The 17488-nt window shown below is 36.4% G+C and overlaps 1 protein-coding gene, 1 long non-coding RNA gene and 1 pseudogene across 2 annotated transcripts; 1 reads left to right on the top strand and 2 right to left on the bottom strand.

Moving 5' to 3' along the window:
• Positions 1 to 256: 256 nt before the first annotated feature.
• On the top strand, positions 257 to 8875 carry LOC122276711 (syntaxin-71). The gene is made up of 9 exons (XM_043086618.1): positions 257 to 614; positions 821 to 946; positions 6102 to 6261; positions 6390 to 6475; positions 6586 to 6654; positions 6736 to 6780; positions 6871 to 6933; positions 7034 to 7110; positions 8592 to 8875. The coding sequence occupies exons 1-9, from the start codon at positions 459 to 461 to the stop codon at positions 8605 to 8607; spliced, it is 798 nt and encodes a 265-aa protein (XP_042942552.1). The 5' UTR covers positions 257 to 458; the 3' UTR covers positions 8608 to 8875.
• A 1245-nt stretch (positions 8876 to 10120) lies between these two features.
• On the bottom strand, positions 10121 to 11968 carry LOC122276712. The gene is made up of 2 exons (XR_006228929.1): positions 10780 to 11968; positions 10121 to 10370 (listed from the first exon to the last, which is right to left on the bottom strand). It is a non-coding gene; the product is annotated as an uncharacterized LOC122276712 (long non-coding RNA).
• Positions 11969 to 12273: 305 nt separating this feature from the next.
• LOC122277035 lies at positions 12274 to 13723 on the bottom strand (annotated as a pseudogene).
• Positions 13724 to 17488: the final 3765 nt, after the last annotated feature.

Raw genomic sequence — 17488 nt, 5'->3', positions numbered from 1 at the left:
TTGATGTTTATAAAATAAATCAATTTAGATGAAATTTAAATAGTTAGTTAAGATAAAATGAATTGAAATAAAATTTAAAAATTAAATAAAATATTATTTTTTAATATCTTTATTATTTTAAAATTTAAAAAAATTTAATTATTTATTATATTTTATATAAAAATTTAAAAAAAATCATAATAATTCAATAAAATGAGTTAAAAGTCGAAACTATGTTATATCCCAACTTAACCTTAATATCACTTTTTAAAATCAAACTGATCTCAAATATTCACTTCTTAATATTTCAACTTAAAAACACAATTCTCCAACCAATATACATGAAACTGCTTACTGGCGTGTTGGTTCTTACCCTGAATCTGACATCTTGAAGGAATCGATCTTTCTTTCCAATTCGTTTTCATCCATCCATATACCCTTTGTTTGAGATTTTAGGTGAAAATCGTAGCGAGTAGAAGATGAGTGTGATTGACATTTTGACAAGGGTCGACGCGATCTGCAAGAAGTACGATAAATACGACGTCGAGAAGCAGAATAGTCTCAATGTAGCCGGCGACGATGCCTTTGCTCGTCTCTACGCCGCCGTTGAAGCCGACATCGAAGCTGCAGTTCAGGTCCCTTTCATCTCGCGCACACCACACCCACACTTTCTATATTTTACTTAATTTGGCGCTCGTTTGCTTGCTCGGAAAACTTGATGAAAGAACGTAATTCGGTGGCTACGTAGCTGATCTAGTCTTAGCTGAGTGAAGACTATTGGTTTTTTCGTGCCCTAGGAAGATTTAGGGGTTTTTTAATTTTAAATCGAATTGATCTGCAGAAAGCGGAGATTGCTTCGAAGGAGAAGAATAAGGCATCGACCGTTGCCTTGAATGCGGAGATTCGTCGAACCAAGGCTAGATTGCTAGAGGAGGTCCCCAAGTTGCAGAAATTCGCTGTTAAAAAGGTTGGTGTTTCGCATTCTTTGCGATTTCATTGATTCCTATACTGTCTTTTGTAAGTTTTGGTAGAAGTGGTCACTGAAGATTTTTTTAATCATTAATGTGGAGCTTGTTATGTTAAATTGTTAAATTCAACTAGATCCGGATTTCGTTGGGCCGTAAGGGTGTGCGTACTCGAGTTTCTAGTTCTGGATCTGAATTCTGTTCTTTTTTTTTTTTTTTTTTTTTTTTTTTTTTTTTTTTTTTTTTTTTCTTTTCCCCTGTTATTGTTTGTGTTAATTTCGTGTTTTGGCCTGGAAAAATCCCCTTACAGTTTGGTTTCGCAATTTTGGTGAATGTTTTCTGGGATAGCGATCTGTTTAAGAGAAATAAAATGTGTGGTGTTGAAATATTCTCAGCGAAGCCACTGAGGATTTGAAATGAAACCATCTTTTTTCTTCACAAATAGTACCCACACTCCCAAAGGCAAGGTACTGGGTCTAATGAACCCTTTTACTAATAACTCCTGCAATTGACTCTTTAGTTCTTTCAACTCCGTTGGGGCTATCCTAGAGGGTGTCTTATGGATTGGAATAATCCATAGTTCTAAATTAATTGGGAACTCAATTTCCCTAGCAGGGGGCATCCCTGACAAGTCCTCAAAAAAATTCTGAGAATTCTCTTACTATTGGTATGTCCTTTACTTCCTAACGTGTCCCTTTCCCTTCCATTCCTGGAACCTAAAAAGTTATCACTATCGAACGACAATCTATGCTTGCAAAGTGCCTAAATGACCAATCCATCTCTAAAATAACGTCGAATCCTAGTATATTGAACACGATTAGATTGGCCTCCAAAGGTACTCCCTCTATCTCTAATGGACATCACCTAACTATCTTATTACATAATACTATTTCTCTGTTTGGAAGGGCCACTGTGACTCCTTGGCTCATCAGTTGCGTTTGAAGGCCAACCATCTTAACCAATGTGGAAGATGCAAATAATTGGGAGGCTCCCAAATTGAACAATATGCTTGCATAAATGTGCGACAAGGGCTCGTCTAGGGAATGAGATGAGATGAGAATTTTGTGAATAGTAACAAGATAGTTTGTGAATAGTAGTGAGATAGTTTGAATTGAGTATTTTTTAGATTTTGGCAAAGGAGAGAAAAATTTGAATAAAAATATTATCAAATTAAAATATTGTTAGGATATAGTTTTATAATATTATTTTGTTTGAGGATTTGAAAAAGTTGAATTATTTTTTATTTTTTGTTTGAAAGTTTTGGAAAGTTGAAATGATTAGTTTGAAAATGTTTATATCTAAATTGATTTATCAAAAAAAAAAAAAGTTTATATTTAAATTATGTTTAGGGAGATGAGAATTTTGGGATGAGATTTATTTCCAAACAAGCCCTAACTCTCCCTATGATAATCGCCATTACTTACTATAAGTAAAAGATTTCTATGAAAGAAGTTAACTAATGCGAGTAATAACCTTATACCCGTGATAACGCCAACTTTCTGTGCTTCTACGGTGTCTTTTTTGACTTCTCCTGAGGTAAGTGCGTATACCATGGCTTGCACAGGCTGCCTTAGACCTCCACTTCCTCCTCTTGGTATCGTTCACTGCATTGGGGGTGCTTGGGGACAATCCTGAGTGAAATGTCATGTCTGTCCACATTTGTAGCACACATTCCAAGCTTGATGACAGTCCCCTTCGTGAGTCCTATGGCAAACGTTACACATCGACATCCTTCTTCCCGCTCGTGAACTTGTAATAACTTGTGGTCACCCATCAGCCCTAGACACAAATTTTTGTGGAGCTGCTGAACTGCTCCCTTGCCTATTACTGTACGTTTCTTCAGATTTGGGGATACAACCAATGAGTTCCCTATTCCTGATCGGCTATGGACGCCTTATGGACCAATTTTTGAAAGTCCGTAATCTCTAGGCAAGTTACTCGTGTCCTAATGTGGGTTTGCAACCCATCCTGGAATTGTCCTGCTCTCATGGCTTCCATGGAGATAAGGTGAGGGGGAAACCTCCCTAACTCCCATAAATATGGCAGCATACTGTTCCACCTTCATATTTCCTTGGACCAAGTTAGCAAAGTCCTTTGACTTCTGCTTCCTTATATTCTTCTGGAAATACTGGTCGTCAAATTCTTTCTTGAACATTTTCCACGAAATCCTTCTTGTGGCTCCTAGTTCCATGGTAAGAGTTGCCTTTGGGTATCCCACCACATAGCTGCTTCTCCCTGGAGTAGGTAGGTCGCATATAACACCTTTTGGTCCTTGGTGCATCCGCACACTTCAAACATCCTCTCTATGTTGGATATCCACCTTTCCGCCCTCGCCGGCCCTTTGTTTCCGAAGAATCCTAGGTGACGATGAGCCAGAAATCGCTCGTACATACATCCCCTTCCTTCCTTTTTGAGGCATCCTACTGACTGAACTTGCATGTCACGGGAACACATCTCATACTGTTGTTTCAACATATCCGATATCCATTTTAGCGTTCTAGCTAGTTACTCGTCCCTTCCTCTGTCGGCTGATCCTTCCTCATGACCACTCGACGTTTGCTCTCCTCGCGGAACTCTCAGTTGTGCCATCATAAAATCCTGCCACATAACCCAAGCCTATTACAGACTATCCCATCTCACCATCCTAAGCATAGTTCAAGCTTAACACTAGAGGTTTCAGCTTATCACACTATATGAAGTCCTATTTTCTAGTACTGTCCTATACTTCTCAGAGTTAACCATCGTCACGCATAAACATGCTTCTGATTGCAAGTTATGGCGCCTAGTCTCTCATGAAAGACTAGGTGAGGTTTCGTGGTGCCAAGGGTGCTAGCCGATTGGTTAACACCCCAGAAAAAATTTAGGCGTATAGTAATCTCGAGGGAAGTACACGTGTAAGATATTCAGTTTATTATAATGTAGCAGAATGTAAACAAAACACGTGGTGACAACGTTAGCAAACATGTACCAAAATACTAAACTTCATGAAAAGGGACATCTCGCCCTTCATTAACCTCAAAACATTACACGTTCATAGTATATAAATTTCTTTGCTGTAAGTGGCCGACTTATTACAAATGAGCACTAGGCTTTGGGCTATACATATCATGAAAGGCATGGGGTAGCTACAGTGAGTATTGAAGCTAAGACGGACCCTAGTCTCCTTAATCAGGACTTGAGTTGGATTGATTCCTCTTCCTCAAACGTCATGCTAGGGTCTGTATTTGCATCTAAGTCTATGGTCCCGAAAATGAAACCATTGGTAGGTTAAGCGGCTATGACAAGACTACTAATGAGAGATAATGCTACCAAAGATGCTATGAAAACATTTTATGCAAATACTAGAAGAACATGTATATACATGGATAGGAATTACCCTCCCTCTTACAATTTTGTGCATTCTCAAAATATGGCGAGGAATCACCCTCTCAGTAAAAACATATATATATATATATATATATGCATGACGATGAATCACCCTCTTAGGATATTGCCCCCTCTTTATGCAAAATAGATAAAAACACAATAATAATATTCTGGTGAGAAGTTGCCCATCTCCATAGTAGAAAACGTGTAAAAATTAGTATTCGGCCTATTTCAGCCAAGTAACACTCTTTCACCACATGGTTGCTCGTCACATAGATATTTGCTCGTAGGCTTGCACATAGGAATACACAGTTGCTTATACTCATAGGCACACATTTGCTTATAGGTGCGCACGCACACACCCACCAAAACTTGTTGCCCTGGGGATGTTGCTCTACTCGGTAGCAATCAACTCGAAGACACCAACACATGATACGCTGAGAGATCCCACATTTTGACTATTAGGTGAGGCTAAGTACGACATCGTTCCACTCCACTTCACATGAGGCATTCTCTTTGTGTGATGTATGTGGTAATGCTTTGCGGAATGGTCTCGGGGAATTCTCCATCCTGTACCATGAATAGAGACTCGTGTTGACTACACACATGCACACTCACACGCACATATACACTGATATTCAAGGTTCCCACTTAGGGTCTTATCATTAGGTATAGAAGACATTTAAAAACATTGAAATATTAAAAATCAGTGAGTAAATATAGCTAGAAATGTAGTGCTTAAAATATTTATTTATGTTTGAAGAATGCTAGAGAAGTTACTTATTAAAAAAAAAAAAAAAAAAAAGAATGGGAGAGAAGTTATAGAATAATGCAGTACCTCTTACACACAACATTCACCCCACATTATCCAACACTGTCTTTGAAGCTAACCTACCTTTCTACATTGGAAGTTCTCTCGTTGCCTCTCTACTCCTTGCTTTCTGCAGTAGTTGCCTTCTCGAGCTTCTTAGTGAATAAAGTCTCAAAAGTGAGATTTTGTCCCACAGCTAAGTCCTTTACATAGAGTGAGATTTCAGATGTCATTTTTGACGCATCTCTGATTCCATGTATGCTTGGATATGAGTCCATCATCCTTGTCTTGTCATATTGTAGGATGACAAAGAAAGGTGACTAGGGTATGGTCCGACCATACCCTAAGGTCTGTCAACTCCTTAGTCCTTCCTTGAATGAGGGTTCTTTATGTGGCGTCAGGCCAAACTTTTGGGTCTTGATGACACAACTTGTCGCGCCTTCACTTTTCATTTTAGAGCCACTCTGAATGTGATCTCTTAGATGGGGTGTAGCTTTTGTGTACGGTGTTGACACTTTTCTGAGCCCTTGGGCTCGGAAAAGTCCCCATGTTTGGTTGTGTCAGACCTTGACTGTTGCTCATCTTTTGCGAGTGATCCTATCTCCCCTTGGGTAGGTAGCTCGTAACTTTCCATTGCCTTTAGGGGAGCCTTTGTCTTCCAAATGCTCTTCCATGGGAATGGGCTTTACATTTTTCGTACTTAGAGACTTGTAGAATGAGCGAACGGTGAACTTCCCTTTTTTAGAAGGTTGCCAATAAACCTTGTCTTAATCTCCCCCTCTCATATGAATAGAGTACAGGAGATTGTAAAAGTCCGAAAAGGTGTTGACTTCCCAATCTGGAGCATCTCTATAAATGTGGAATTCCATTGGGCAATGCCATTGGATCAGTCTAAAAGATCTGCAATCATGTCTTCCTGCATTCTCACTATACCGAAGATATTTGAATTTGTTGCATAATTGATACAAATCTGTTTGCAGGTGAAAGGGCTTTCAGGGGAAGAGCTTGCTGCCCGCAATGATTTGGTTCTTGCACTGCCAGATAGGATCCAAGCCATACCAGATGGGACAGCTCCTGCACCTAAACAAACTGGAGGTTGGACCACCTCGGCTACTCGTACTGGGATCAAGTTTGATTCAGGTTAGTTGTTTACTTCATTGTGATATATAATTTTATGTATATATGTCTGCTTTGTCATTTTCCTTTAATTTATATGAAGGAGATTTTAAGTGACTGTTGTTTACTTGTTTGTTTTGAGTTGATTATAGATGGGCGGTTTGATGATGAATACTTCCAACAAAGTGAGGAGTCAAGTCAATTCAGGCAGGAGTATGAAATGCGGAAAATGAAGCAGGCAAGCCACTCCTTTTGAGCTAGTAGATTGTTTATGTGAGCTTCAGATTGTTAAATACATGTTTCTTCAGCTGTGGTTTCTGTAGTTTACCTATTTTCACTTGCCTACAGGATCAAGGTTTGGATATGATATCAGAAGGTTTGGGTACACTGAAAAACATGGCTCATGATATGAATGAGGTTAGCTGTCTTGTAGACTAGCATATGCTCCTTTCAATATTTACGCATGTGGGATTTTCTCTTATCATTCATTGATTGCAGGAAATAGATAGGCAAGTTCCTTTGATGGACGAGATGGATGAGAAGGTGAGAACCATCATTCTCTGATTGTGTTTTCAAAGCTATGAAATTGGAATGTGAGATTTATATCACTTGGTGTTCTGTTCACCTTTTCAGGTGGACAAGGCCAGAGCTGACCTCAAGAATACCAATGTTAGACTTAAAGACACAGTCAATCAGGTACCGGAGCTTAACTTCTTCAAGTTTAGCTTTGCATCTATTTTATTTTGCCCAGTTTTAGAATTTTGGTTGGATCTAATACAAGTTCTATCTCTTGCAGCTGAGGTCCAGTCGGAATTTTTGTATTGATATTGTTTTGTTGTGTGTAATTCTTGGAATTGCTGCCTATCTTTACAAGTAAGCTGCTATCTTTTTCATCAGTAGTTTAAAACATTAAAACACGCATCACTTCTCTCATCTTTCTTTTATCTGGCTTATAGTATATGTATTACTGTCTCATTCTGCTTGGGAACCTTTTATAGAAGTCGTATGATTCCAGCTTTCAAAAAATCTAGGAAATTGTGGGGATCCATATAATTATATCCACCTGGCAAAATAAAGTGAAAAAAATTACTAAATTCAGCTTTTGCTGAGTTAAAATCAAGGATTGAATTCTAACTTTATGGTTTCTTGATGACAATTTTGGAAGTTTGGGGATTGGTTAATTTGTTTGGCTTTAGTTTCTCTGTTGCGTACATTTGACTCATCCTATTTGCTTCCTTTGTGTCTTCATGCATAGTGTGGGCCCTTTGCTACCCTTTGGAATTACCAAAATGACCTTTTTAATATGGAGGTCGACTTGATTTCATCATTCGTAAGGATGAAAGATTGTGGAGGTTCATGTGAAATGTTGTTTGAGAGTGCATTCTTTTGAAAATTAAGCAGAAATTTACTTGAGATGGCTTTTACTTATCAAAACAAAAATGTTTTCTTAAGATGGCTATAAGGTTTGGGTTGACTATTAGAATGATGTTGGTCATAGAAAATATCCATGGAAAAGCTATTTTAATTGAACTTTTATATGCTTTAGTTTTGAAATTTATTGTTGTATACACCTGAATATCCAGATGTTCGTTACGTGGACTCACTAGCATTATGCATTGATGGTAAAAATGAAAAAATGAGAGTAGATGTTGTCGTCCACCATCAAACTGTTTCAATTGTTAGTCTTCCTACAGTTTTTCGACGATGGAAAAAAAAAGAATTGGACATTTTTAGTAAAATATTCCAAAGCCTGCGGAAGCCTGGTAGCAGGTGTAGTCCATTAATGACTTTGGTATCATTTGTACGAGTAGTTGTTGCGGCCCACACCATCAACCTATTTCAATTGTTATCCTATTAACATTTTCTTAAAAAAAAAAAAAAAAATTGTATCTCTTTAAATAAAATATTTTAAAGCACAAGGAAGCAAGCCTGGTAGAGGTTGGAGTCCATTAATGGACTTTGGCACCATCTGTACGAGTAGTTGTTCGGGCCCACCATCAACCTATTTCAATGGTTAGCCTATTGTCAGTTTCTTGAAAAATTAGAATTTGGATTTCTTTTAAAATAATATTTCCAAGCATTAGGACGCCTAGTGGAGGTTGGAGCCCATTAATGGAATCATCTGTGTGGCCTGTGGCATTAAGCCTAGTTGGTTTGCCAGGTCTCTTCATAATTCCAGTCACATCTGCTAATCTCTTGCTACCCGCTGTCTCGGAAGTTTTACATTATTTTTATTTTTATTTTTATTTCTGAACTAGGCCTGAATTGTTGCTTTCATGACTTGCCAGTCGGTGTTATCTTTTTTCTTGCTTTCTACCACTGGGAATTTTTGACGGAATGCATTTCATTTGCAGCGTGCTGAAGAAGTGAGATGAACTAAAGGGCCATTTAACCTGTTTGCATGTTGTGGGCCTGGCTTCTCTTCTATTTTCTTGTGTAAGGGGGACTTATTATTGTGCTTGATTTATTATTTTGATTGTTTCTCTCCTGTATTATAAATCGCTTGCATTCTCATGTATTTGGAATCTTTGCCCACATTCAGAATATATGCTCCCGTCTTGCATGTACTCATGTATTTCTGTATGAATGCTATTTAACCTTTCTGCAGGCATTTTATAGCCTTTTGTTTTTGGCTTAAGATGGAATCTGTGTCCTTTAGACAGGATGATATTTCCACACTGAAACCTTAACGGGTTTGACTTCCTAGTTTGAGCGCCAGTCAGTTCGCCTTGCTTCATGTACATGATGAGGGCCTAAACGGTATGAGTATGTTTTTATTTTCTGTATCAGTCAGAAGAATCAATGTCAAAACCAGAGGGCAGCATTTGGTAGATGGTAGGGTAGTTTGCTCTAATGATATAGATATCTTTGTGTCCATGACAGTTGTTTTGGCTTGCATCTTTTGGTTTCTACTCTTATATTCCTTTCGTTGCATTGGACACCAGCATTCTTTCTTGGCATTGTTGAAAAGCATCGGTATCGTCCCCATATAGCTCGTGGTTTGGAAAAAGGGTATCCACATATATGATTTAAATAATCGTTATTACATTAAAATAATATCAATAACAGTGGGCTAGGGACTGGAGAGTCTCAATCCAAAGTTTAATTACAATTGAATTGACCTAATATATGAATAAGGAAACTGACCAAGGTCATGTCCCTTGGCTTGGTTAAGGAGGTGACCGTTAAAATTGTGTGGTTTAGTGAATTAAGAAGCTTTAGTTAGTAAAAACGCATTGTAATGGCTTCGTTTGATGGAAATATCCATTTCCACTACCTCCAACTCTATATTCGAATAAAGTATGAAGTGTGAACATAACAAGGTAGTTAAAATAGGGTGGCCTAGAACTTTGGTGGAACACAAAGGACACATATGGGTATACTGGTGTGCTGGACTCATGCCCCTCAAGTGGGATGGGATAGATCTTGAAAATCTTAGATCCCGGAGGCTGTTGGAAGAGCTCTATGATAGAATGTGGTGCTTAAGGGCCAAGTACTATTGGTACAGCGGTGGTGGTCAAGGTGTTGTGGTGTTGTCGTACATCATGTGGATATATAGTCGATGGTTGGGAATCATTAAATCGAGACAACTCTTCCTTAGAAAAAGACAAAAAAGAAAGGAATAGAATTTACAGACAAGAGGGCCTGGATAGGCCTGAACAACAGCCCGACCCAATCAAAATTTGGCCCGACCCGTTGTGGTCCGCAACCCAGGACCAGCACAGAATGACCCGACCCGACCCGCATCATTCGGGTCGGGTTAAATCTACGATTTTTTTTTTTTTTTTTTTTTGGAACCCCGTTTCCAGCCCCTTTCTCATTAAACATTACATCCCAGGCCATCTTACATTCCATAGCCATCCATAACATAAACAATAAAAAATAAACATGAATATAATGACTATATATATTATGATCCATAGAAAATAATACAGTCCTTTTAAACAAATTCATGAACTAAAAATAAACATGAATATAACATCCAGCCTTTCTCACAAATCCATTCATCTATCCACTACATTACATCCCATAGGCCATCCATAACATAAACAATAAACAATATAGAATGTGTAGACCATAAGCCTTAAGTCACTCATCATCAACATAAATAAAGCTTGATTGGGGATCAAATTCTGAAAAAAAAAAAAAGAAAAAAAGATTATTAAATTATATAAAAATAAACATTATGAAATATAAGCTGTACTGTTTATAACAATGGAAGACAAAAACAACAAAACTAAAAATGGGGTCATGATACTCGAACCTCTATCACAACAGAAACCTGTTATGTTTGATGTGGATTGACCAAAATCAAATCTTGTTATGCTATGAATTCAAATTGATAACCCAAATCTCATAATGATGATTACATTAATTGTATCTTATTAATTTGGTTTTGATACTAATTTAATTAATGAGTACAGAACAGAAAATTAAGGTAAAAGCAATTAATAGGAGTAATTAATTATTAAGAATTCCTGTAATGCATTTATTTTGTAATCCTAACTTATACCATTCAGATTCTAAAGATATAACTTATACCATTCCTGAAATGAATCATGCTATCATTTTCATTCTTAAAGACAAAATGGAGAAGTGGGTAGCTCCCTGTTCATGGCAGAAATAAGTACCCTAGGATATTTACTTAAACCCAATCCAATGCATCTGTCCTCCAAAAGGAGTATGATTTCTAGAGTACGAAGTAAGCAGCAAGAACCCTTCAATTCAAGAAATCATTCACCCAAATCTTTGTGCAATTACATCCTATAAGAAAAAAAACCCCCCACATCCATTTAGATCTCTAAATTTAATACTGTAAATTGGCCTTAAATTATTCCCTCTGCCAGGAATATTCCAGCCATTAACCAAAAGAATGTATAAAACAAAGCAATGGGGAAAAATTCAACAACCCTCCAAAAAGGACGATACTTTCCAAAAATAGTTCACATTAATCTTAACCAATAATGGCGAAAATTCAGCAACCATCCAAAAAGAAAAAACCCAACATCCTTTTTAACCAATTCTTATACTAATAATAATATCTCAGGGCATAATAGAAAGGCTGAAGAGAAAAATCGATAAAACTTGGGCCTCCTCAATTACAGATTTTCCATTTTTAGGAAACATTATCAAAGAAAACTAGAAAATGATTAAGATTTTCTTATCACCACCGCAATTACAGCCCAACAAATCCGAATATAAAAATACACACAACAGAAGGTTATTTGCTAGCAAATGAGATTATTAATTTCTGTGTAGGTCTGTATTGGGGTTATGAATCATGATGCACAGGTATGGCCTTGTGAATAAATTATGAGTTGATCTGAAGGGTTTTATGAAAAGGAACATACCTCCGTCTTGGAGAGTCGAGACCCACGCCGAAGCTGATCTTGGAGCTGCGGCCGAAGAGAGAGAGTGAGAGTGAGAGAGAGAGAGACCCACGCCGCCGTCTGTGTGTGTGTGTGTGTGTGAGAGAGAGAGAGAGAGAGAGAGCGAGAGAAATAGAGACCCACGGTGATGAGAGAGAGGTCGAGAGAGAGAGAGAGGGGGGGCTATGTTGAAGACGGAGGGAGTTGGAACTTGGGACAGATGGGATACGGGTTGGTTCTTTAGCTGCGGTTTCGCCCGTATAATTCTTCAGACGACCCGCTTAAATTGTAACCCGGCTTTTATCGGGTGGATCTGATCGGGTCAATCGGGTCAATCGGTTTATAAATATATCTGCACACCCCTAGGCCTGGAGATGGAGAAGGGGCAGATGGAAAGAGGAGGGATTCCTGACAGTAGATCAGTATTGTTTTCCCTTTTTCCAGAGAAAGTGAGTCAATTGACATTAGTTCTTCAAATAATATCTAAGTGTATGCTATCAGTGCGTATTACAAAATACCAAAGAATATATATTTATATAAAGAAACCCATATCTATTTTACACATTATTAATTCATATCACGAAAGGAAGAATCACCAAACAACTTATTCAACAGCAAGCAATTAATAGATCACAATCCACTCCCCAAAAGAACCCTAGGAAGTTATTTACATATCCTTCTCTCCATTAGTACCCTGTTCGCAGTGTGTAAATACCAAGTGATTATCAAACTCTTGATATTGAACAAGGGAAGTATTCCATCGGTCAGCTTCCAAATTATTATCTTGAAGATGGTCTGTTCCACAGAATTTCATAATTCCCATGCTATGATCATTACTCCCATTAATGCTTATTACATTCTTGCTTGGTGGGAAGAAACCGTCCCTGATCTCATCATGATTTCCAGCTTCCAAGGATATTATTCTCTTAAATGGGTTAGGAAAATTGTTGCTGGAAGAAGAAACGAAATACTGCGATTCCTTTACAATATTTGTATCATCTTCAAGGAAGCTGAAAGGGCAGGACGTGCCATTAATGCTGCGACTTGGGAAGCTTATGCTGCTTGAGGTTGTGTTATGCATGGAATTGGAAGGAATCTCATGAGAGGCAAAGATGTATGGCAGCATCAGACAATCGTTGTATAAATAATTTCTGACTGCAGCAAACAGATTGGGGTTCATGTTCATAGAGCGTGGCTCTTCCGGTACTGGTTGAAAGTAAGTTGTTGAATGTTCATAACTTGGAGTACCATTTCTATGGTCTTCCCTAGTGTTCCTCAGCATCCCGCTCTTTTTCCTAACTCTGCATAGAACCCAATCATCAAGCTGTATTAATTAAGAACAAAATGTTTAACATAATGAAACCATAAATTTCCTTGCTATCATCATGGATTAAAACTCCGAACATAATTGAGAGATAGAAATATTGTAAGGCATACTTCGTGTCTATCTGTTTTTTTGTTATCATTATGATTGTCGGTAAGAAGAGAATTAATCAGTAATCATCATCATCATGCATTTATTTAAACCACTTACTCTCATTGATCCTTTTCGCTTGGTAGTCCAAGTCATGGAATCGTGCAATCTATACTCGTGCATGATCCAATCTGTCTTGACTCCTTTGGGAGGACGACCTTTGTAGAAAACAAGTGCTTTCTTGACACCAATACTCTTTGTCCCACACGAAGTAAGTATGGGTTTGTCTGTCCCTGTAGCCTCCAATAACCTGAACCTGCTGCTCTATTAGGTCTCACTCCATTTGGATACTTCCTTTCTCTTGGTGTAAAGAAATACCATTCATCCTCTCCAAACAAAGTTTTCTCTGTCAAAAAGTAGAAAAAAGTGGCATTCTTTTATAAGTAACTTAGCATTAAACAAGCAAAAGAAGAAATTAAAAAGGAATATGATCAGATATATATCAGTGGTGCTGCAAATAATACAGACTTGGAAGCTCCCATGGGTTATACTTGTACAGATTTATTTCAGCTATGATAGAAGCTGGGATTGGGCTTGAAGTTACTTTGTTTCTCAAGTAGTGATGGATGAGCTCCTCATCAGAAGGGTGGAATCTAAATCCAGGAGGAAGATGAATGTCTGAATGGGGGGGTTTCTCCTCCATGATGAATTAGGAGAAGTTGGTCGATGTCTGGAGATGGAGAAACCTAGGGGAATCAATGAACTTCCGGTATTATCGATCAAAATGGTTTGTAAGTTATAGAGAAGCATTGTGCATTGTTATATATGGTTAATATCTCTCTGCAGCCAGAAAGGGACAGTAATTATATGGTAATAAGATAGGATTGAATCTGCTAGCTGCTGGTAATTATTACATTAGGCGTGGTAAATGAGAGGAGGAAAAGCAACCTATAGGATCAGGGCGGTAATTATATTAGCTAGGCTAGCTGGTTTAAATGGGATTAATTTAGATCTCTTAGATTCGAGTTCTAAAGTTTAAAGCTCGAGAAAGATAAACACATGAAGTATAAGTTATGTAACTATTTGAGCATTTAATTATGAATTTTTCTAACAGTTATAAATGCTATCAGGTTCATTTTATATGTCTATCTCTCACTCTAGATGATCTTAGAATTAGGATAAAAAGTTTAGGGGATCCAAATTAATCCGATTGAATGAACGAGGGAAAGCAAACCCATTTGTCTCAGGTTGTAACATTTTGGAGTTACACACAATGATCTCCAAGGAGCCAATCAGACAAGCAAAAAAAGCCATTTCAGTAAGAGACGATCTATGCATGAAGCATATATTGACTTCATATTCTATACTAGTTCAATAGTTCATATTTAGCCTAGCAATTAGCAAATGGTATAAGAGGTATATATATATGCTGATTTAGTGCATGGCTTGGATCGCCTGATAGGTTTATAATTAATTAATTAATAGACCAATATATTTAAATTAATTTAAACTAGTATCTCTATTTGATGTTGACTCTATATATATATATGTGGTATATCAACATGAAACCAGACTTTGATCATTTAGACTTCGAAAATAATCTATGATAAAAAAATATGTAATAAATTTCATCCCAATTTATTTTTTTTGATGTGTAACACCAAAGAATCATTCAAACGATCATATAATTTAAATTATAAAATTTTGAAAAAATTAAAATCAATGGCTTCCCCAATTTAACAAATTAATCAAACGTAATATGGACGTACTCTATAATATTAAAACAATCATCAAGATTTTATGTTTAGCTCGGAGAAAATTAAAATAAAAAATAAAACTTGTACGCGCGTATATATATATATATATTAAGAAATTTAAAATTAAAAAGAGAAAGAAAGACGATGATCATTTCAATACATGACTCAAAGCTAGCATATATAACTAACGTCTCCTTCTTAATTAATTGTTAAAACCTTTCGATTATATAACGGAAAATGATAATATGACTATTAAATATGTTTACTAAATGTGCTTATTTATATATTTTTATTTTTTTATTTTTCTTAATGGTTAATTAAGTAAATGATTATTAGTGAATTTATATATATTTTTTAATATTTTTCTTAATGGCTAAGGATGTTTAAAAAATGATTAAAGAAAAATCAAATAAAAATAAAAAAATTCATTTGTACTAGCTCACATATTTAGTAGGCACATTTGGTAGTCATCCTAACATTATCATTTAAGTACATACCTTTCTTGAGAAATTGAGAAATAACCCTAACACATTTGGTAGTCACCAAGTGCAGGGGGATCTGATGGCTACCCATGGTGGCCGCCCGATGGTTATATATATATATATAAATATAATTGACCTCCCACATTTGTAGCACTGCATGGTGAGTCGGCTGTTCCAATAATGTGAAGAAACTTTTTCCATATGAATAATATTTAATTTTTAGTGACGCAAAAAAGTTCTTAATTATTAGGATTATTATTATGTATATTATGGATATATATTGATTTCTAGATCTACTATAATTTGGGTCTACATAAATTCTATAAAAATTTTATGTGCAGTCATTTTTACGTACTCTATTGATGTGATTGGTTATATATTAAAAATGATTGATATAATCAATCACATTAATATAGTATAAGCAAAAGTAATTGTATATAACATATTCTTTTATATATGATTCTTGTGCCTATCATTCTGTCACGTCCATTCAAACTCTTATAAAAGTCGTTCTTATATTATATAGTTAGTAGGAAAGCGTACTTAGGCAAATAAACTATTCTTTTCTACTTTATTATATTATCATGCATGCCTCGTTTGAATATAATATATATATGTATATATTTGTGTATGATAATGAATACAAAGAGCGAGAATGATTTTTAAATGTTACAAGCATGGAAGTTAACATGCACTGGAGTATCCCATAAATCATCCTCCTAGAAAAAAATATGTACCCGGTCCTCACATGTCACGTACGTTTTTAAGGATGCATGATTTTATTAATAATCTTCATTTGTGGTGGAAAAGTACCGTAATTACAACCAACCTGAACCGGTAAAAAACAGAGAAAAGAGCATGGACACATGACTCATAAACAGTAAAAAGTATATGTGTGTCATGCTTTTCTGGTATTTTTTTTCGTTCCCCTATAACTTATCATCTTTATGTAGATATACTGATCATCATGAACTACAGCTAACAGTCTTTAAAATTACAGAAAAGTTTTGCCTGTTTAAAAAAGGAGAACTGGACAATTGCTACAAGTTCTAAGTACCCATGATCGATCTGGGTGCACAAATACCACTTCCAAATACTAATTATATAGCAATTAAGACAAAACTCATGGCACCCTCATCAACGTATGAAACGTAGCTTCCTATATATATATATATATATATGTGCCGGCAGGCCACAAGAATTCTTAATTAATATTATATCAGTAAAGATATGCCTGAAACTTTGGTATATATTGGATGCTTTTTCTCGGCTTTATTTTATGTCATGATATATATATTTATATATGTTCTCTCTCACACACACACATGATACATACGATGTCTGTCTTCGTCATGAAATGCTGCATAAACTCCAAAAAAGAGAACATGAAAAAACTAGGGAGATCAGGATGGGGGAGGGGGACATAATAAGGCCAACATGCTGCCCAGGATTCCGCTGCATGTCGTTTACTCCTTGGAATGTCTTTCTTTGACGTCCTTCTTTGTCTCAGGGTACCATTTCAATACAACTCGACACCAGTGTATGCATTTTCCTAGATTTCTATATCCCCCAATTCCCAGCTGCTACCTTGTCATTTTATGAGTACGTATTGCTTATCTCATACCACGAAGTACGACTGTGACAAACACTACCCGAGGGTAAAAACCATTCATGCCCAGGTTAAAAAAAAGTTGGGAAATGTATTATATTATCTTATATATATACATACTATTCATCATGTTTACAAGACTGAAAGAGAAACAAACTACTAGGTCAAGCTAGCTAAATCAATCTTGTTTAAACCGAGGCTTCTGCTTCGTCTGCAATAGGCGAATGACTTCAAATCCAGGGTCTTTTGTTCTTTGTACACACACAAACACAGAAAGAAACAAAGGGCTAATTCGTGTTAATAAGACATCAAATAATCTTATTAAAAACTTAAACCAGCGAGTTAAATATTCTTTGGAGCTAACAATGTCATATAAATTGCTAAGCTTCTTTTTGTCACTACTATTCAAATGTGCATGGGACTTAGTTGACAAAGAGCCCCGTTTGGTTATAAGACTTAGTTGGGACCAATCAACTCAGTTCAGTTTAATTTTAAATTAAATTTAATATTTAAACACACAACTCTTAAATTACTAAACTCATCTAAACTCTAAACTTTCTTACACATGAGATTAATAACATTTTTCAAATCAATACATCTTTATACGTGGCACCAACAAC

Source organism: Carya illinoinensis, chromosome 9 (genome assembly GCF_018687715.1).
Source record: "Carya illinoinensis cultivar Pawnee chromosome 9, C.illinoinensisPawnee_v1, whole genome shotgun sequence".
Lineage (NCBI taxonomy): Eukaryota > Viridiplantae > Streptophyta > Magnoliopsida > Fagales > Juglandaceae > Carya > Carya illinoinensis.
Note: the sequence above shows the minus strand (reverse complement) of the source record. Positions and strands in the feature narration are given on the sequence as shown.